Source organism: Notolabrus celidotus, chromosome 21 (assembly GCF_009762535.1).
Source record: "Notolabrus celidotus isolate fNotCel1 chromosome 21, fNotCel1.pri, whole genome shotgun sequence".
In the NCBI taxonomy this organism is placed as follows: Eukaryota; Metazoa; Chordata; class Actinopteri; order Labriformes; family Labridae; genus Notolabrus; species Notolabrus celidotus.
Genome location: NC_048292.1, coordinates 15,352,559 through 15,374,170, shown reverse-complemented (window position 1 = coordinate 15,374,170; position 21,612 = coordinate 15,352,559). Strand labels below are relative to the sequence as shown.

The 21,612-nt window shown below is 40.0% G+C and overlaps 3 protein-coding genes across 7 annotated transcripts in view; 2 read left to right on the top strand and 1 right to left on the bottom strand.

Moving 5' to 3' along the window:
- Positions 1 to 104: 104 nt before the first annotated feature.
- irf5 (interferon regulatory factor 5) lies at positions 105 to 7,536 on the top strand. 2 transcript variants are annotated; one of them, XM_034673469.1, is made up of 9 exons: positions 105 to 328; positions 875 to 1,100; positions 3,219 to 3,405; positions 4,661 to 4,686; positions 4,793 to 4,820; positions 5,323 to 5,691; positions 6,043 to 6,432; positions 6,509 to 6,627; positions 6,754 to 7,536. In XM_034673469.1, exons 2-9 carry the CDS (start codon positions 927 to 929, stop codon positions 6,940 to 6,942), a joined length of 1,482 nt encoding a protein of 493 aa, XP_034529360.1. In that variant the 5' UTR covers positions 105 to 328; positions 875 to 926; the 3' UTR covers positions 6,943 to 7,536. The 2 variants fall into 2 exon arrangements, with proteins under 2 accessions (XP_034529360.1, XP_034529361.1); XM_034673470.1 differs by lacking the exon at positions 105 to 328 and adding an exon at positions 354 to 527.
- Positions 7,537 to 9,739: 2,203 nt separating this feature from the next.
- calua (calumenin a) lies at positions 9,740 to 14,716 on the top strand. The gene is made up of 7 exons (XM_034673737.1): positions 9,740 to 9,870; positions 10,503 to 10,756; positions 11,576 to 11,769; positions 11,870 to 12,036; positions 12,113 to 12,173; positions 12,295 to 12,494; positions 14,131 to 14,716. The coding sequence occupies exons 1-7, from the start codon at positions 9,769 to 9,771 to the stop codon at positions 14,233 to 14,235; spliced, it is 1,083 nt and encodes a 360-aa protein (XP_034529628.1). The 5' UTR covers positions 9,740 to 9,768; the 3' UTR covers positions 14,236 to 14,716.
- A 79-nt stretch (positions 14,717 to 14,795) lies between these two features.
- The window catches only part of opn1sw1 (opsin 1 (cone pigments), short-wave-sensitive 1), a 9,382-nt gene continuing 2,565 nt past the window's right edge, over positions 14,796 to 21,612 (bottom strand). For 2 of the 4 annotated variants that reach the window (XM_034673740.1, XM_034673739.1), the window contains 6 exons: positions 21,609 to 21,612; positions 17,271 to 17,384; positions 15,860 to 16,028; positions 15,617 to 15,782; positions 15,175 to 15,414; positions 14,796 to 15,052 (listed from right to left, as the gene is read on the bottom strand). The exon at positions 21,609 to 21,612 is cut by the window's right edge. In XM_034673740.1, coding sequence (XP_034529631.1) covers positions 14,951 to 15,052; positions 15,175 to 15,414; positions 15,617 to 15,782; positions 15,860 to 16,028; positions 17,271 to 17,337 — 744 coding nt within the window. In that variant the 5' untranslated portion in view covers positions 17,338 to 17,384; positions 21,609 to 21,612 and the 3' untranslated portion in view covers positions 14,796 to 14,950. Of the gene's footprint in view, positions 15,053 to 15,174; positions 15,415 to 15,616; positions 15,783 to 15,859; positions 16,029 to 17,270; positions 17,611 to 21,608 lie in introns of those variants that run through there. The other 2 variants (XM_034673741.1, XM_034673738.1) reach the window with 2 other exon arrangements.

Sequence of the window (21,612 nt, the reverse complement as noted above, 5' to 3'; positions counted from 1 at the left end):
CTGTATGTGGCCCCTGAACTGAAATGAGTTTGACACCGTTTGACACTCCTGCTCTAAAACTTTTTTGAAGCTTTTATTTTGTCTCTCAAACCGGAAGTAGTAGTTCTCATCGCGTCACATTGATGCGGATTTGAACTCAGTTCCGTCAAAGTTTCAATCGAGAGAATCAACGTGAGCAGCTTCGGTCATCTGCTGTTTGTTTTTGTTTGCTTGTTTGTTTGCTTGTTTTTATTTTTGTGTGTTTGTTTGAGTGATTAATTGATGACGTCACGCTGACGCTCCAGAACTCTAACCTGTGGACCGATTCACGGAGCTCTGGCAGAACCAGGTGAGTCCATCAGTGAAATCACTGCCCACACACACTTGCTCACACACTTACACACTCTTACACACTCATACTTAAATTCAAAACTTTGTGGAACTCACCTCTGGGACGTAATGAGTCTGAACTTGTTGGTTCGATCCCATGACTCTGACTCAATGACTTCCCAAAACTTTTGAGGAACAAAAACATGCAGAAACAAAAGGTGTGTATGTGTGTGTGTGTGTGCCCGTGCCCTCTTATCCGTGTGTGTAGGTGTTTCAAACAGATTCTTGTGTACCTCATTATTAAATAGGCTTGCACAGTAACAGGTAAGAGGTGATAGCTGCTCACTGTGTGGAATATAAATATTTAAACATAATTTTATGTCTTTAAAATAAAATCGGGAGCAGATGTGGAGCTCGGGAACCCAGGAAGTCAGGACATGAAGAAGTGTTTGTGTGGTTTCAGGGTAAAATGAGTGACCTGTTCTCAGGGTTTGATGGGTTAAGTAATTTAGTTATCATCATGGACATCAGCAGAACTGATGTGTGTACTCTTGTTTCCCCACAGCTCCCAGTCTCCTCAGGACCTGATCCCAGTGACCTCTGTCCCAGCCCCAATCATGAGCATCCAGCCCCGCAGGATCCGTCTGAAGCCTTGGTTGCTGGCTCAGGTGAACAGCGGCAGGTATCCTGGTCTACAATGGCTCAGTCCAGAGCACCGACTGTTCCAGATCCCCTGGAAACACGCTACACGCCACACACCAACGTCGGAGGAGGAAAACACCATCTTCAAGGTCAGAGTCCCTCTTAGACTTTATACCTGTTGAACTCACCTGTTTAACTCACATGGTGAATTTGAGACCACCGTGACTCAATTTTTAACAGCCATTAAAAGAGTGAGACATACAAGTAAAATGTAAGACATTGTTTAATATAAAATAATATATTAAAATACACTGAATTGTGACAGATGTTTTTAAGTCCTTTTTTGGGGGGCTTTTACACCTTTATTGATAGAGGAGAGGAAAGTGGATAGTGAAGGAAACTGGGAGAGCATGGGGGAATCTCATGTCGGAAGGGGCCGCAGGCTAGACTCAAACCCGGGCTGTCGCCTATATAAGCGCCCAATTTAACCATGGGCTAAATGTGCACCCAATTGTGATAAATGTACAACACAAACAATACAGTACAACATTAAACAATAAAGTTATGTACAATAAAATACATTCAACTTTTATACATTCAATTTTATGGTGTTATAGTGCTTAGAAAATGTTTTTTATATTATTATTATTTATTCCATTTAACCTTTATTTTACCAGGAATATTCCCATTGAGATGCAAAGTCTCTTTTACAAGGGAGTCAGTAACAAGTAACTAATACATACATTTATAAGTTAGCAGTGTTAAGCTCTAAAACATGTGCACATGCCGATCAGATGGTCCTTTATCCTAGTTGTAAAATCCTCCAATCGAATTAAAGAATCCAGTTTCAGGTGACCCTGAAGCTCAGACCAAGATGAGGGAGAAAAGACATTAAAAGCACTTTTACCATAAATTGTCCATGGGACCGAAGGTGACAGCCACTGACAACTTTAGGAGTCAATAAGGAGCATGAATAAGACGGCAGCTGCGGGAGAACGGCCTTATAAAGAAAGACATACCAAATGCTCCATTCTTCTGTTGTGTAAGGAAGATAAGCCTACCTCCAAAATTTTCAGAGAGGTTGAGGAAGCATGCATATAAAAAACATCACCAGAGTCACTTACAGATACAAATTTGCTAGAATGAGCTTTTTACGAGCAGCAAAAGAAAAACAGCGGCTGTTTCTATAAAGGAAACCCAACTTCACCCTCAGTTTTTTGGTTAAACTCTAAATACGATGATTAAAAGAAAGATTTTCATCTCAGAGAAAACCAAAGTATTTAAATGTTGGGACACATTTGGTTTCCTCATTTGTGGAAGTGAAAATACTAGAGTCCTCTTTCACCGTCCTCTTGGACTTTGAGAAAAATATCACTTTAGTTTTGTCTGCATTTAAAACCAGCCTCAGTTTACAAAGATTCATTTGTACAGTGTTAAATGCAGCTTGTAGATTGTTAATTGCACTCAGTAGGGAAGACGCCGAAGTGTATAAAATGGTGTCATCCGCAATAAAAATATATTTTATTTTATCTTATTTGATTATTTTTGTTTTATTATATAATATTGTAAATATAGTACATTATGATGTATTTGATTTCATTTATTTTGTATTATTATATTATATTATATTTTATTTCATTTATTTTGTATTATTATATTTTATTTCATTTATTTTGTATTATTTTATTAAAATATATTTTATTTATTTATTTTATTTTGTTTTGTTTTCTTTAACCAGTGTCAATCTATTGGCCAGGTTTAAACTCTGTTAGGCCTGGCATGATTTTTTGTGCTGGATGGAAATTGAACTCTCACTTGTAGAAGTGAATTTACAACAAAGAAGCTGTGGTAGTCTAACCTTGACCTTTTACAACACATGACCTGTGTGCTCACAGTATAGTAGACCAATCAGGACGGAGCTTTGACATTTATTGGTAAAGTTTCCTTTGGAGACTCTTCATCATGAAAGTTGAAGTCAGAGAATATAATCCTGTCTGGATTGTTTGTACGGAGAAAGACAAATATTTTTGCAATGGGATCTTCTTTGTGACTGTGACAGAAGTCGTAGTCAGGCTTAAGCAGTTTAACTACAATGCCCATTTTTGCATGTGTCATTTAGATGTGTAGAAAGTAGTGCTGGACTGTCAGAGTGCTGAGTTTGACTTGCTTGCTTAAACTAAAACTATGCTCAATTTTTTCTGTGTCTCTCAGGTGTGGACTGTGTAGACTTTCCATGTGCTTTTCTAACCCTGTGCTGTGTCTTTCAGGCGTGGGCTCTGGAGACAGGTAAGTATCAGGATGGCGTGGATGAACCCGACCCCGCCAAGTGGAAAGCAAACCTTCGCTGTGCTCTGAACAAGAGCCGCGAGTTTCAGCTGAAGTACGATGGAACCAAAGAAACACCTGTCCAACCTTTCAAGATCTACGAGGTGTGCGAGCAGCCAGGGAGCACGGGTAAGTACACACCTGGAGCTAAATCATACAGATATACCTGTACTTTTATTATTATTAATATAAAAACACCAATAATTCTAATACTGGGCCTGCCCACGTCTTAGCCCATATTGGACATTTATAATGGCATCACTCAACAACATCGCAAGCATTAAGATTCCAGCAGAGCCAAGAGTCACTCTCTTGGGTGATGCATGTGGAAAAAATATCAGTAGATACAAAAATACATTTATTAAAATCAGCCTTATCATAGCTATAAATGTATATCCATGCAGTGGAAAGACGAACAACCTCCTACAACAAAGAGATGGATTCATGAATTAGCATCATGTATGCCAAATGACATGATAATGTACAACCTCAGGGGCAATCAAGGAGAGTTTAAAAATATCTGGGGCGTTTTCTACTATTCTTGGAGACAGAATCTGTAACTCCTCTACACTCTCCAGTTAGTAACACAAATACTGACAACTGACATAAGTCAAGCCTACTTTTCATTGCTCTGGATGTCCCTCTTATGGGATTGTGATCAATTGAGCAGAATAATGTAATTTCACTCTCTGCATCTGAGGGTCTTGTTTAGTTTTTGTAATTTTGTTTACTGTTTTTTGACTATCTGTATTATCTGAACTGACTCCCAGAAGTGGAATTTATGTTGTTTTAATTCATCCTTATTTAAGTACTTACTTATTAATTCTCTCAAAATATCTTTTGAACTGCAATGAATAAGGCGCTCTTGTTAAAGGAACTAAGGACCGGACCTGAACAGGGTGGGTTGGAGAGGGTGGGGGGTGGTGGGTGGGTTGGGGGCTGTCTTTTTGTATCTATGTGCTGTATTTTTCTACATTCATTTTGATTCCGCCCTCTGTTAAAAGCAAAACCCAATAAGAAGATTGTTAAAAAAATAATAATAATTCTAATATTAATAACTAATATTAATACTGCTTCAAATACTACTCCTACTTATTATTATTCAAATTATTTTGTTTATCATTATGATTATGATGGTGATGATGATGATTATTACCAAATTATTTCTTATTCAATAATTAATTCAAAGCATCGATTCTTATCCCATGAAATTTGAAGCCACAGGAAACCGTTTTATTTTGAAAACACGATGAATTTCAATCTCACTCTTATTTGGGTGTAGAGTTGAAGTCTCTGAATTTACACCCTGAACTGTGTCTCTGTGTGTTGTGCCACATGAACTCGTATATTAAATCCTCACATGTCTGTCCTGTTTGTGTTTCAGAGGGTGGTGATGAAGATGAAGAGGAGGTGAGGAACAAACATTTTATAAACCGAAGAAGAAGATATTTAAATTTTATCACCTAACTCACCAAAAAAAATAAAATAATAAATCACAAATCGTTTTTTATTTCAGATGCCGAACCTGATGGAGCTGACAATCAGTGAGTGAGACTTCAGTCTGAAGAGAAATTTTAAAAAATTCTAACTTTCTTTGATTTTACTCAAAGTGACCTCAAGACATCAGTTTACATCAACACTAAAAAACATCCTCTCTAGGGTTTAGACTTCAGGAAGTTTAACAGACTGTCAAGAAGTGAAACTGACTCCTGCTGAGTCAACAGGATGAATCCTTCGAAATAATGCTTTGAACGGTTATTGCGAAATATTCAACGAAAACAGACAAGTTTAAACTTAAAATAGATCAAACTTGTCTGTTCGACTGACAGATCTGATTAGTCTGCAGGAGGCGGCACTCTGTATTTATCATTCAGGTCCATTAAAAAAAACATTTATTAGGTTTGATATATGATCAACCAATCAGGGTTAAGCTACGCCCAACCACGAAGAGACCCTGGAAAGAGAACCCAGGACCACAAAGTTCCTGAAGTTTTTATTGTTTTTGAAACAGCAGATTATAGATCTGATGATGTCATGTCTCCTCAGACCCAGGGACCACTAACTCCCCCTCCTTCAACTTCATGGCTGCTTCAGAGGTGTCTCAGTTCAGATTGTCCTCCAGCGGGGCATTTGCATCTCCACCTGTCCTCGGCATGACCTCCGATCTCCCAATGACCTCAGACCTCCCAATGACCTCAGACCCCAACATGACCTCTGACCTCCCGAGGCGAGTGGTGCATCAGGGGTCCTTTGTCTGTCCTCCAGGTCTTCAGGACCTGAACTCTCTGGTCCCCCTGGTTGCTTCTGACCCCTCCGGGCCAGCCTCTATGGAGACCAGCGACGTCGGGGGAGTCCAGACTCAGGGAGACCCTCAGAACCAACCCTACAAGTACGACCTGCTAAGCAGCGTCCCATGTGAGTATGACCTTTGACCTCTAACCTGGTTCTCATAATCTCTGTAGAATTTCCGGTACAGGAGACCTCAGACCTGACCCAAACAGGTTTAAAGAGGGGTTGCATGTGCAGATTCAGGACTGAAGTGGACTCAGTCCTGGTCCAGGTAGGTAGAATTAGCCAAGCTTAGCATCGAGCAGGAAGCACAGAGAGTGTGGTCTGGGGCCTTGAACCTCAAAGGTGTCTCACCTGACTCCAGGCACAGGTACCCAGACTTGGTCCTGAAAAAGTAGCATGTGGTCTATTGGTTGCTGCCCCTTCTTTTTTGCCGTAGTAACAGATGTCGTAACTCAACCCTCTTTGTTGCCACAGTGACAGATCTGGATCTGAAGTTCCAGTACCGGGGCCGCACGGTGGGCTCTCTGACGGTCAGTAACCCTCAGGGCTGCAGGCTCTACTTCGGACACCTGGAGCCGACCCCGGAGCAGGTGGAACTGTTCGGACCCGTCACTCTGCAGCAGGTCAGATTTCCGGGGACGTCTGAGATCCAGAACCAAAAGCAGCGGTTCTACACGGAGGCTCTACTGGACGTGATGGATCGCGGTCTGATCCTTGAGATCTGGGAGCAGGACATCTACGCTATCCGCCTCTGTCAGTGTAAGGTGTTCTGGTCTGGACCTGGCGTGCCGGATCAGGGTCCACCAAACCCCATGGAGAGGGAAAAGAAGATCAAGGTGTTCAGCCTCAACCACTTCCTGCAAGGTGACCAATCAGAGCACAGGTAGAAACCGGCTGAGTGTCAGTTTGAAACTAAACGTGTGAAACAACTCGTCCACAGAGCTGATCCAGTTCCAGAAGGGAGAGGCTCAGAACCCGCCTCCCTTTGAAATCTACTTCTGCTTTGGGGAGGACTGGCCTGACAAGAAACCCAGAGAGAAGAAGCTCATCATGGTCCAGGTGAGTTTATGTGACCTGTCCACGGGGGGCGCTCTCTCTGAACTCCATTTCTTTCTTAGAATTAAGAACTGTGAGTCCTAGGTGGTTCTGATGGTCTGGTTTTGACCTGGTTCTGGTCCTTCTTAGGTGGTCCCTGTGGTGGCTCGGATCCTGACGGAGATGTTCTCTGGAGAACTCAGCTGGTCCACGGACAGCATCCGCCTGCAGATCTCAAACCCTGACGTTAAGGACCAGACGGTAGAGCAGTTCAAGGAGCTGCAGAGGCTCCTGCAGAGCCAGCACATCCAGGGACCCTGGACCCCCGCTGGCCCCTGAACGCCTGGACTCTGATGGGGTGCAGACAGCTGTCCTGCCTCGATGTCGTCACAGAGCTGGTCCAGAAGGATCTACAAAGTCTCTGTACCCTCTACACCTTCCTTTCATGACCTCATACAGTATTGATCCTGATCAGTACTGGCATTGATCAGGTCTTTTCACCCTGACCTCCGTCTGCAGGTTCAGATTTTGGTGTCACACTGGGTCCTCTCAGACAGGTTTTAATGTGACTTCACCATTCCAGAAACGTTCCTCTCTCTGAGTTTGTTCAGCATTTCAACAAATGCCACTCAGTATTCAGCCAGCTGGTTTTTTACAGGAGATGCACAGGAAGTGTGTGACGGACCAGTCCTGCTGAGACCTGGTCTACGGGAGTCCAGAAGCCATGATGAAACTGCTCCATTTAAAATTCATTAACCAGCTTTAATCAAAATAATCTGCCGATTCTGATTTTTTAATTCCCCCGGTGAGATGATCCTGCTCGTGACCAGCAATAAATAATAATGGTCAGTGAATTAACCGATCATTAAACTCACGTGATTCATGGTTCAATATTTCCAGCTTTTTCTGAATAAACAGAAACTATAAATCTGACTTTGAAATCATTTTATATCCTCATTACACCGATGATGATCTTTGTTCACTTTTCACTTTTCACTATAAAAACTGTGGCGCCCCCCTCAGGACAAACACTGCATGTTCAAATCATATGATTCTGAATATGTCTTCTTTTTCTTTGCTCTTTTGAATCCATGTTCAAAAACTTTGTTCAATATTTCTATCCTAATTAGAGATGTGGATCTGGTCCAGAACATCAGGGTCTAATCTGGAAATGGCTCAGGGTATGATGTGGATCTGGTTCAGGTCTTTCAGCAAGTGGTCCTCTACCAGGTGAGGCCGCATTTTGAATGATGATATCACTACCTAGAACTGCAGCAGTGAGATCAGGTGTCCGATTTTTGGGTTAAATACTGGATCCTGATTGGTCAAAACCCTGGAACTATAGTTATTCATTCTAAATAGCAAGAGCAAAGGCAGGGACAATCTGTTTAAACACGTCTCCCAGGGCTTATCAAAGGAGTCTGCAGGTTGGGGCAAGCACTTATAAAGTTTATGATTTCCCCTCTTCCAGTTGACAATCTGACAAAAACGCTAATTTGGGATCGCATGTGTAGACAACATGGAGGATATCAAAATATTATCCTCTATTAGTTAGGAGAAATAAAAACTTTAGATTGAGGGTGAATGGGTAACCAAAGAGGAGAGAAATAGTGCCCACACTTAAAACATACAAGGAGCTGAGTGAAGGAGATGTCGACCCAACAGAAGAAAACAGCCCACAGACCACAACATATTATGGTCTGTGGGCTGTGGCAGTGCCACAGGACTGGTTGAGCGAGAGGAAAGTGCCAAAAGAAATATTATGGGGAAGAGATCTTATACAGGTGCTGCTTATGTTTAGACTTGACTGTTAATGAAAAGTTCATTCTACCCATAGGTAGGCTGATAAGAATACTCTTGCCATGGGCGCACTATAAACGTCTAATCTTAGGGACAATTTTTCAGCTGTATGAGTAGATATTTTTTAAATGTATTAAATATTCTTTGGATCAATACGTAGTGTCAGCTAAAGTTGGTAGAATAGAATAGAGAGAATAGAATGTACTTTATAAATCCAGGTCTCTGGTAGATACAATTATAAAAATCACATAAAACAAATAATTCAGGTGTCTGTCAGCTCATCTCCCATTGGCTAGAGAGTTATGAAGCCTAATGGCTGCAGGGATGAATGATTTTCTGTATCTCTCAGTCCTGCAGCACAGAGAGATGAGCCGTCCACTGCTGCTGTTTCTCTGTTCCACAAAGAAGTTGTGAAGTGGATGATCTGTGTAATTTAGAATGGCCTCTAGCTTCTTCTGTGTGCATCTCTCCACCACAGCCCCCAGTGAGTCCAACGTGGCTCCAATCACAGTGCCAGCTTTTTTCACTAGTTTGTCCAGTCGCCTCGCATCCTTGTGTTTTATACTGTTTCCCCAGCAGAATGCAGCATAGAATAACACACTTGCCACCACAGACTGATAAAACATCTGCAGCATCTTACTACAGATATCTAAGGATCTGAGCCTCCTAAAGAAAAAGAGGCGGCCTATTATTATTATTATTATTATAATTATTATCAGATAATAAGCGGGATAATGAATTCTTTCAGGGTGAATCAAGAGCTCTCTGTTGCTACACATGATTGTTTTAGCCAGTCCGGATTCTATTTGGCATAATTATCCCTTACATAATTCAGTTTATAAAGTTAAGTAATATCATTAGATAATTAAAAACATTTTTTTGAGTATCACACCTAGAATTATTATAACTAGGATAAAAATGTATATATGTATTTTTAAGAACCATGTTACATTTGTTTATTAATGTTATAATCCGTTTCGAAAACAGTATAAATAATAATCATCAAAAATTATTTCAGATTTAAAACAGTCTCTAATCTCTAATCGATATAAAACAGTCATCAATATTAATCAATAATATTTACTGGATAATAATTTACTGTGAAATATGGTAAAGTAGTTTTTATAAATGATAACAGATCGATAACTGTCGGTGTCTTTGATTTCATATCTGAGTACGTGGCAAGCGTGTTACTTTTCTCACCGCTGAATCTTTCCTTGGCTGTAATTGGTCCACATAGAATCAACAGCCAATAGTCACTGAGTACAATGACAGCTCCTTTTGACGTCATGGACCAAACCTCAAGTGGACCAATCAGAACGGGGGATGTGTATCGACGCCTCCTGATTGGCCGAGACAGGGCGGATGCGTTCTGTGAGGCTGGAGAGAAAACTGAGGATAACTGGGATCGTTCGGAACCGTTCGGAACCAGGTGAAGAGTCCGGGTGCAAGGGACCAGAAACACAGGTGAGAACTGGACAAAACACTGCAAGGAAAATGGTAAAGGATAAATATCACGTTCATGTTTGTGTCAGCGTTTTGCATGCCCATTAACCAGAGCTAGTTATCGCGAGATGTGATGGACTGTCAGCTCTAACTGTAAGTAGTTGTGCCTTAGGGGTCTGGTTTATAACATATTTGATCAGAAAATGACAATGTTTCTAACAGAAAACATGACAGAAAAAGTTAAAATGAGCTGTTAGATGTAAATGTATTCAAATATTCCTGTAAACATTTAAAGAACATATGAGAAGCTGTCTGTCAGTACAAGTTAAAAGGTTTTATCTGCTTGGGAAACCCGTTTTAATGACATCAAAGCAAATGTAAAGATAAAAATAGAATAAAGTAGAGTTAGACAAATGAAGGGGTGCAAGCTTTTAGTGTGTTATTCGCATTAACATGAAAATACAAACTGAAAAAGGTGACTGCTGTCATATGCAGATGAGTACAGATAACTGAGGGTAAATGACACTGTTATTGTAAGTTTAATCATGTGTATCTGTGTTATTACTGTAAGCACAGTCTGTAAACAGAGGTTATCAGTTAATCAGTGTAGAAATTAACAGATGTCTTTCTTTGTCTCCCTCTCCCTCTCTCAGTCCCTCTCTCTCTCTGTTTCTCTCCATCTCTCTCTCAGGATGATGCGTGTGCTGTGGGCGTGTCTCGCTCTCTGCGTGATCAGCAGCAGTAAGCCAACAGAGAAGAAGGGTCGAGTTCACGAGGATGAACCTCTGAGTCACCTGGAGCATGATGACAACAAAAATTTCGACTACGACCACGAAGCGTTTCTGGGTCACGATGAGGCGAAAACCTTTGAACAGCTCCCACAGGAGGAGAGCAAGCGCCGGCTCGGGTACGTCTCTTAAAGAAACAGTGACGGTCACACATTGTACAATACCGGACAACCTGGTTTCTGGTTCTGAGGAACACCTAAGTGGGTTTAACTCTTTCACTCAACAGTTCATAACTTTATTTTAAAGAAGTTGAATTACAAAAACACACCTGAGACACACATTAAACACACTGAAATAATACACTCCTGCATTGACAACAAACCTGAGACACACATTAAACACACTGAAATAATACACTCCTGCATTGACAACAAACCTGAGACACTTAAACACACTGAAATAATACACTCCTGCATTGACAACAAACCTGAGACACTTAAACACACCAAGAATGCATCTGGACACATTAAAAAAACAAACTAAGTCACACCTTGAACACACACCAAAAAATATCACACTTACAACACATCGTAAAACACTCCTGGAACACCCTTAAAACACTCCTGGCACACACAAAATAGCCCCACAGTTTAAACTCACGTGAGAACACATAATAAGTACTGACCTGAGACTTCTGAGATACACCTATAATATAAAAAAACACCTGGATTTGGCCCGGGACACACCTTGGACACACCTGAGACACACCTGGAACAGGCATGACTCAACTTGTGTTTGTAAAGACAAAAATGTCTGCATTTTTCAAAAAGAAACTCAATCATTTTACTGGAATTCAAATTATTCAGAGCCCAGAAACGTTCTAATTCTACGTAATAACCACTGTGTGTGTGTGTGTGTGTGTGTGTGTGTGTGTGTGTGTGTGTGTGTGTGTGTGTGTGTGTGTGTGTGTGTGTGTGTGTGTGTGTGTGTGTGTGAAGTATCATAGTGAATCAGATGGACAGTAACTCGGATGGTTTTATTTCGGAGGAGGAGCTGAAGTTTTGGATAAAAAGCGGTCAGAGGAAACACGTTTCTGAGAGCGTGGAGCGTCAGTGGAAGGATTTTGACATCAACGACGACGGCATGATCAGCTGGGAGGAGTACAAGAACGTCACCTACGGAACCTACCTGGGTGAGTCTGATCCAGGATGAACCAGCCATTCAATCTATCTAATAGATTAGCTCTAAAAAGTTGCCTCTGATTGGTCACTCTAATTGGTTACCTCTTATAGACGACCCTCAGGCTGAACTAGAGTATAACTACTCTGCCATGATGGCGAGGGATGAGAGACGGTTCAGAGTCGCCGACACCAACAGAGATCTGATCGCCAACAAACTTGAGTTCACTGCCTTCCTCCATCCTGAAGAACATGAGCACATGAAGGACGTTGTGGTGCAGGTGAGCGTGATGTCACTGCTTGATGTGACTCATGTGATGTGACTCAGGTGATTCATGTGTTCGCTCTCCTTCACAGGAAACTATCGAAGACATTGACAAGAATGGAGATGGTTTCATCGACCTGGAGGAGTACATCGGTAAGGAGGGGCGGGGCAGAGAAGGAGTAAGGAGCGAGGATTGGAATCTGTGATTATTAACTGTTTTTTGTGCTCATTGTAGTTTAATTTTTGCTCTGTGATCGTTGTGTGTGGTCTGCAGGTGACATGTACACAGCAGAGGACCAGGTGGAGGATCCGGAGTGGGTGGAGTCAGAGCGTCAGCAGTTTTCTGAGTTTAGAGACAAAAACAAAGACGGAAAAATGGACAAAGAGGAAACTCTGGACTGGATTCTCCCGTCTGATTATGACCACGCTGAAGCTGAGGCCAAACACCTGATGAGTGAGTCTGACACCAACAAGGTGAGCCTGATTACCTTCATATCTACCTATTCAGATGTGTTACATGTCACACACATGTCAGACACATGTGAAACAGTTGTATAGGCACTAAAATCAACATGTTACACCCTGATAACATCTGTTTAACACCTGTTAAAAACCTGGACAACACCTGTTTAACTTCTATCACATCTGTTTGAGAAGCAAAGGAACACGTATGTAGCACCTCTATGACAAATGTGCAACATCTGTATCACCATTATACAACATCTGTGTAACATTCATGTAACATCTGGGTAACACCTGTATAACACCAGTTATATACCTGGTCACCTTCGCTTCACTTGTTTGATAACTTAGGAACATTAACACCTTTGTAGAACATGAGCAACACCTGTGTATTCATTACACATATGTAATGCATGTGTAACAACTATGTCACACGCCTGTATGGCACATGTGTAATATCTGTTTATCATCGGTACGGGACATGTGTAATACCAGTTGATCATTTGTTTTGCACATGTGTGAAACCTGTTTATCATCGCTATAGTACATGTACTATACCTGTTAAACACATGTATGGCACATGTGTAAAACTTGTTAAACGCCTGCATCATGGCACATGTGTACAACCTGTTTTTCTTTGTTTTGCGCATGTGTGAAACCTGTCTATCACCTGTACGAGACATATGTAATAGCTGTGTAATATGTTTGGCACATGTGTACGACCTGTTTATCATCTGTATAGTAGATGTGTTAAACCTGTTTATCACCTGTACAGGTCATGTGTAATAGCTGTGTAACACCTGTATGGCACATGTGTACAACCTTTTTTTCTTTGTTTTGCACATGTCTGAAACCTGTTTATCATTTGTTGCGTTAAAAGAGATAATGTACAATGTCCATTCAAAAAGTCAAAGATGTCCCTCTATCCTTAGTCTGAACTTTAAGATACTGTGGACACAGAGGAAGTCTCTGTCTTTGAAGAAACAATCAATCAATTTATCATCATCAATCAATCAATCGTCTCATCACTTTCACCTTTCTCTCTTATTCTCCTCTATCCCTCTTTCAAGACCCAACTCAGTTGAGGCAGATGTGTGTCTTACATGAGTCTGGTTCTGCTCGAGGTTTCTGCCTGTTAAAGGAAGTGTTTTCTTGCCGCTGTAACTAGCTAAATACAATATTCATGTGCAATGCTCATGATGGATTAAGGTGGGGTAAGACTGAGTCTTACCCTGCCTTGGTGTTAGGTCTCTGTTCATAATTTAACAGATTACAGTCTAGACCTCCTATGCTTGTAAAAGTGTCTTGAGATAACGTTTGTTGTGATTTGGCGTTATACAAATAAATTCAATTCAATTCAATTCAAAAAACTGTATTTGTCCCCGGGGGGCAATTTAAGGCACGTATGAGCAGCATTGAATACAATAAAGATTGATTGATTGATTTATTACCTGTACAATACACGTGTAATAACTGTTTAACACATGTATGGCATGTGTGTGAAGCTTGTTTTAAAACTATGTGGTATGTGTACAAACCTGTGTATCACCTGTTTGAAAAATGTGTTACACCTGTTTAGCAGTTTTGAAATATTTGTGTAATACTAGTCAAACACCTGTGTAACACCTGTCTTTGTGTCTGTTTTCAGGATGGTAAACTCACCAAAAAGGAGATCCTTGATAAGTTTGACGTGTTTGTGGGAAGTCAGGTGACGGACTTTGGGGAGGCGTTACTACGACACGACGAGTTCTAGAGGAGTCGCAGATTCATAATGAAGAAAATAAAATATTTATCTTTTTTCCAAAGTTATTTATTCATACAAAGTTTTGAATGAAACTGAACAAATAAGGAGTTTTGTTATGTTTTTACAAAACTGTTTCAACTTGTTTGTGTTGTTTGTTTTTTAATTCATTTTTTAGTTTTTATATTCCTTATCTTTCGTCCATTTTGTATGTTTCTGGTCGATGACTTCACTATGCCTCTCATCTTATTGGCACGTCACACGTTTTATCTGCAAATGCTCTGTTATAGTTATGTCATGTGTGTTTTATACTGTCACCTGATGGTTTCTATGAAAAACACTAAAGGATAATGTCTTGAAATTTCCTGAATGCTTCAAAGTTTTTATATCAGCATGAAAACAATGACACTAATTGTAATAGACTTTTACACACAGAGAAAGTTAGTGATTGTATTTTTCACTTTTATCACTGTTTAATAAAAATATGAAGTTACATCGTTTTTTTTTTTTATTGTTTTGGCAGCACTGGCCCTTTAAGATGTTCACTTGAAATAAAAAAAAACGACACACAGTTAAAAACAAATATTCATTTTTTTATTAGTTTTTTTTGTTTGCCTCTGAACTAAACAAAGATGTTCTACAGTATAACATCCTTTGTTGTGCTAAAAGAAAATGTACAATGTCCGTTCAAAAAGTCAAAGATGTCCCTCTGTCCTTAGTCCGAACTTTAAGATACCGTTGACACAGAGGAAGTCTCTGTCTTTGAAGAAACTTCAGATGTGTCTTCCATTTTCTTTCCAAACACTGTCTCCATGATGGCACCGTAAAACTGCACACACACAACATCCATCAGGTGATTACTTTAACCTCCGATCACATGACGAAGTGAACGTTTAACAACCTTGCAGGAAGTCTAACAAAAAAGCACAAACACAATATGTGTGGACTCACCTGTTTGTTCATGAAGACGTAGATCAGCGGGTTGTACACACAAGAGCTCTTGGAGAAAAACGCGGGAATGGTGACGAGCCTGTAATCTTTGTTTTCATCTGTTGAGTAGGAGAAGTAGAGGGCGGCCAGCGCGTACGGACCGTAACAGGTGACAAAAGATCCAACCATCACGATGATCATCCTTGACACTTCTTTCTCCGCCTTCTGGGTGGAGGCTGACTCTGTCTGCTGAGCCGCTACCTGACAACAAAGCCCACGAAGAAGAAGAAGTTGATCATCAGGTGTTAAAGCTCTATTCATCAATTTTATTTTATTTATTCAATTTAAGTTTAGTTAATTAAATTTCATTACACTCTATCATATCTTATTAATCTATTTATCTCTCAGATGGATAGATCTAAGTGTTGATTGATCAGGTATTGATTGATCAGGTGTCACTCACAGCCCTCAGCGCGCCCAGCAGCTGTGAGTAGGAGAAGATGATGATGCCAAGCGGCATGACGAAGCATGTCACCATCAGAAACTTGGTGTAAGAGTCAGTGTGGTACTCCTCGCTGTGTGTGTACCAGTCTGGTCCACAGGAGCAGCCCAGACCTTCAGGGATGTACCTGAGAACAGAGACATGATGGGGTCACGTCATCATGTTAAAGTTACCCGTAGAATCCTCCTAAAGGTGAGCCCTTACCTGCTCCAGCCGAAGAATGGCGGGGTCGCACAGCAGATGCCCATGAACCAGGTGAAGCCAATTGCAGCGAGGGCTTGGTTACTGCCAAACTTAAAGGGTCCAAATGGTTTACAGATGACCAGATACCGCTCAAAGGACAGGACTGCCAGAGACCAGGATGTCACCAGACCTGAGGACAAGATACAAAGGTCAAGATACTTAACACTAGATACAGATGAAAAGAGAAAAGGCCACCACCAGACCTGAGGGTAAGATATAGAAGACAAGATACGGAACACAAAGGACCAGGATGTCACCCGACCTGAAGACAAAATGCATAAGACTTGATACAAAAGAAAAGAGACATGGCCACCACCAGACCTGAGGACAAGATAAAGGGGACAAGATAATTAGACTAGGTACAGAAGAAAAGACACTAGCGGACAACAGATCTAAAGACAAGATACAGAAGTCAAGATACTTCAGATTAGATACAGATGAAAAGAGAAAATGCCACCACCAGACCTGAGGAGAGGATACAGGAGACAATATACAGACTATATAGACTAGACACAGAAGCAAAGAGATCAGTTGGTCACCAGATCTGAAGACAAGATACATAGGTCAAGATACAGAAGACAAAAGATAAGGCTGTCATCAGACCTGAGGACAAGATACAGGAGACAATGTACATAGAACAAGATACAGGAAACAAGCAACAACGCCATCACCTGACCTGTGGACAAGATACTGAAGACAAGATACAAACAAAAAAAGACAGGGCCATCACCAAATGTGAGGACAAGACACAGGAGACAAGATACAGAAGACAAAAGACAAGGCTGTCACCAACCTGAAGACAAGATACAGTACATAAGACCAGATACAAAATTAAAGAGACATGGCCACCACCAGACCTGAGGACAATTACAGGAGACAAGATACAATAGACTAGACACAGAAGCAAAGAGAACAGGTGGTCACCAGATCTAAGGACAAGATACATAGGTCAAGATACACAAGACAAAGACAAGGCTGTCATCAGGCTTGAGGACAAGATACAGGAGACAAGATAAAGAGAACAAGATACAGCAGACAGGATACAGACGACAAAACACACAAAAGACAAGGCCTTCAACAGACCAGAGGACAAGTTTCACAAGACAAGATTAATAGGACAAGAGACATGGTTGTCTCCAGACCTGAGGACAAGATACAGGAGACAAGATACAGAAGACAGCAGGCAAAACAAATAAGACAGGGTACTTGAGACAGTATAGATACAACAAGATAGAAGAGGCAAAGAACAAGACTAAGGAGACAAGATAAGGAAACATGGCACAAGTAAACACCTGTTGCTAACATGATCTACCTTTAGCTGCTGATTTTGTCTACCTGCAGGAGAGATGTTATACTTGAGGCTTATATTTACCTGCTATGGATCCCATGGCAGCCTCCAAAGCACACATTGTATGACCCAGGAAGAAGTAGCCCCGCATGGTGGCGATGAACACCTGGCCGACCGAGAAGGTGGCGAAGATGAATCCTGCCAGCGAGATGTTGACCAGAATGTAGTTCAGAGGGACTCGGATCTTCTTATACTTAAGTGTGACGAGCAGAACAACAAAATTTAAAGGTGCTCCAGCAAACAGGACAAAGCCCATGAAGGCCGTCTGCAGGTGGTACACCCATGTAGGGGCCAGATAATACTGGGGCCCCTCGAAGGGGCTCACTTTGGAAATGTTCTCGTAGAGGTGGAAGTGTTTTCCCATGATGAGCTCTCTAGCACACCTGTGGACTTCAGCCTCTTTATATACAGACATAAACCACTTACACAAAAGATTTTCTCAGATGAGCTGCTTTGCTTTTTCTAAAGTTACATTTGCGGATTACGATCTTCACCTTTGTCATCCATCTAACCCTGCTGCTGCTGCTTCTGCTGCGTCCAGCCCTAACAACCTCCACAGAAGTTTTCTGAACCTTAATCTGCTTACGGAGGTCAGTCAGAGCAGCCGGAGATCCTCAGTGGGCCACTTATTCATGTATTTAACATTTAATCCACTCAGAGTTCAGACATAAATACACAATTACTGCCTGTTTGAGTGGAGGAATAGTGGTTCAAAATAATCTGTGTCCTTCAGTCTGATTTGTAAAAGCAACCGGAACTGACGAAAAGAAAATATTCAATGTGTAAACAACAGAATTAGAAAACTAGTGTGTGACATAAAACAAAATTTATAAGTGACAAATATGAAGACAATTCAATTCACAATGATGTAATTTATTTATTATTAATTGAACAAATCAATAAATTACATTTAAAGTGAACAAACTGTTACAGCAAGGTTTGAAGTTAATTTCTTAAAACACCAATTTTTCACATTTTTTAAATCTGTTTCTAATTATTACTTCACAACAACAAAATTGACATTTTTCACTTAACCTCTTTTGTAATTTTCAACATTTCTGTGATCAAAAACAAAATTTGAATTAAAACAAATAATTAAAAATACAAAAAGCGATATAGATCAACTATGATATACTCACATTACAAATTGATTTAAAAGTTTAATAAGTATTTCTTTGTTAACACGAGTAGAGATCAGTTCTTAGGTTAATTTATCTATCAAAGTTTTATTTCATTAAATGTCAATCTATTTTATTCATTATGGAGAAACATCCAACATCACTGCAGAGTTCAACGTTTAACCTGTTAAACTTTTAATCTGTTAAACTATTAACCTGTTAAACTATTAACCTTTTAAACATAACCCCATTAAACTATTACCCATCAAAACCCTCAAGCCTTTAACCAGTAACTCTGTGACACTTAAAAGAAACACAGGAGCTCTTGTTTACGTGTTTGAAGATTGTTAGCTTCATTAATCAGCCGGTTGTCTTTAATCTTTAGATGTTTAATTAATCTCGTTCTCTTTTTTACAGACCTTAAAAACACGACAACATTAAACCATGTTAGTTATATTTATTTATATATCAATATATATATATATATATATTAGAACTTTATAATTCAATATAAATCTTTTGTGACTATAAATTTGTGAAAGTCATTCTGTGTTTTTACAAAGTTTTAATCAATAAATCCATCATTCATTTTTTTGTGATCAATTGTTTATGGGTTGTTTTAATGTGGCTCTGACATTGCAAAACATAGCACAAGTGATGGTTAAGCCATGTCATTGACCCCACCCCCGCACTGAATGGCAGTGTACATAGGGTAGTAATAAAATAGGACAGGGTCATATGCAACTAAAGAAGAAATTAAGAAGAAAAGAACCCTAACACAGGGGTTCCCAAACTGCCAAACCCGCGACCCCCAAAATATAGGTGCCAAAGACTTGTGACCCCCTCTGTCCTTCGCTTCATTCTTCATTTATTTCATACTTCAAAATTAGTTTACCTACATGCACATGTGGCTGTGTTTCCTGTGCTGCTGCGAATGAACCTGCTGCTACTGATCCTTTGGTTAATAAGCTGTTATCTAACCCTAACCCTAGCTTTAGGAGTCATCCGGCAAAAAAGAAAGGCAGTAAACTAATGAAATGTGCTTATTTGCAGGGTTTTATTTCAGATGTAAGAACTATTGTTGCCTATATTTTTACAATAATGGGTAAAATAAGCAGATTTAGAGTACTTAAAAAAAGAAAAAACCTGGAAGACGTCTTGCGACCCCCTAAGGGTCCCGACCCACACTTTGGGAACCCCTGCCCTAACAGATAGTAGAAAAAATGATAATAATACAAATTTAAACAGTTAAAAAAAAAAAAAATAGTATAGGTATAATTATAATAATCACGATAATAATCAAATATTAATCATGATGACATTTATAATAAACTAAGAAAAGTAAATATATAAATAAGATTCCATCCATCCATCTTGGTACCCCATTAATAGTCTGGACATAAACATATACACATTCACACATACACATATATATATATGCGTGCATATACTCTCACATATACACACATACACATTTTTACAAACATATATAAATCCATAATTTATTTGACTTTGTATCACATATTTACATAATTCCACCATGTATTATTATTATCATCTATATGTGAAATCATTTTAAAAATATAACTAGTTTTCTGTATAAATTAAAAAAAGTATTTTATAGGATTGTAAACTGACTTTAAATGAATAGTTGGCATCAAATCAGTTTAGCCACTAGTTCAATCTGCATGTACCGCTGTTTACTAACACTGGATGTATATATGTATGTATGTATTCTGTATGTGTCTATGAGTATATGTAATCTGTATGTATGAACATACACTGCATGTACATATGTCTGTATATCAGATATTAAAGGGTTTTCTGGAGGTTTCAGCAGAGCAGTTGACAACAGTCTGTAAATCCAATAAGAACCTTTAAGTTTTCACTCCGTGTGAGATCAGCTTCTAATCCGGATGTGTCCGATTTACCTGTCCAGCTCAACATCGTCAATCCTCTAAATCCCACAAACCTGCTCACTAATCAGATTATAAACAGAAAGCCGGCGCAGAATCTCTAAAACCTCCATGAGAGACGATGAAGGGTTAATCTGACCGAGGTCATGACGTGAACATGAGTATGTTTTAAAAAGGCTCCACACCTCCGTTCACTCATGACTGTATCCCTTCATCACTCCATCACTGCGTAAACTCATCGCTTCTTCAGCTCATCACTTCATCACCTTGTCTTTGTCCCTTGATCACTTCATCAACCCGTCCCTTCATCAACTCATGGCTTCTTCAACTCCATGGCTTCATCATTCTATCACTCCATTAACTCATTGAGTCATCACCTCATCATCCCTTCATGTCTCTGTGTCTCTCGTCCTCTGGATAGAAGCAGTAAAAACCTGAAGGTGAGTCTTTAATCACTTCTCCTCTTTGATATTCAATCAACTCTAACAGTGATTGATGATCTTTAATCATGATTGATTGTCTTTCAGAATGATCAATAACCTCTAATAATGATTGATAACCTTAAATAATGACTGATACTCTTACAGTTTTCCTCAGATCTCCTGATGTGAAATCAAACTGTGTTTTGACTGTTTGTTTGTTTGTTTGTTTCTGAAGATGAGAAGACCCCGATCACTTTCTGATTTTAAATCAATAGATGTTATTGATCTTCAGAGCAGGGGCTGTATCATAACCACACTGTGAGATTCATGAAGCATGGGTATGATACGACCTCACTTTGGAGGTGAACACCTGCAGAAAGATTCCCCGTCATCACTGAAATCACCACTGTTGTTTTATTTTTCAAAATAAAAGCCCTCCACAGATCTCTGTGTTCTTCCTCTTTGTTGTTTTTTTAGGACGAGCCTCAGTGAGCTCAGATGTTTACAGGTAAAGGACCAGAATGCACCAGTCTGATAAGAAGTACTTACTTAGTTAATAACTACATGACAGGATGAAAGTGTTACGCTGAGGTTTTTAAAGCATCCGTCTAAATGTTGGATACTCTCCTGAATTATTTTACAAACCGGCAGCGGAAGCCATGGATGGGAAAGGTAAAGATCTGAGGTAATCAAAGGTCAGCAAAGACACCTTGATTCTGAACAAGAGGTCTGGGTCTGGGAGGGGTTAGATACTCAGACCAGTCAGACCTGTTTGGTCTCAGAGTGAGAGTAAAGAGTGAGATGTAAAGGTTTCATCTTGTGACACCTGACGTGGGACTGCTAGCTGGTTTCTGGTTTCCATTTTGGACCTGAGTGGTGGGAAAATGGAAGAGAGGTTGGACCAACCATC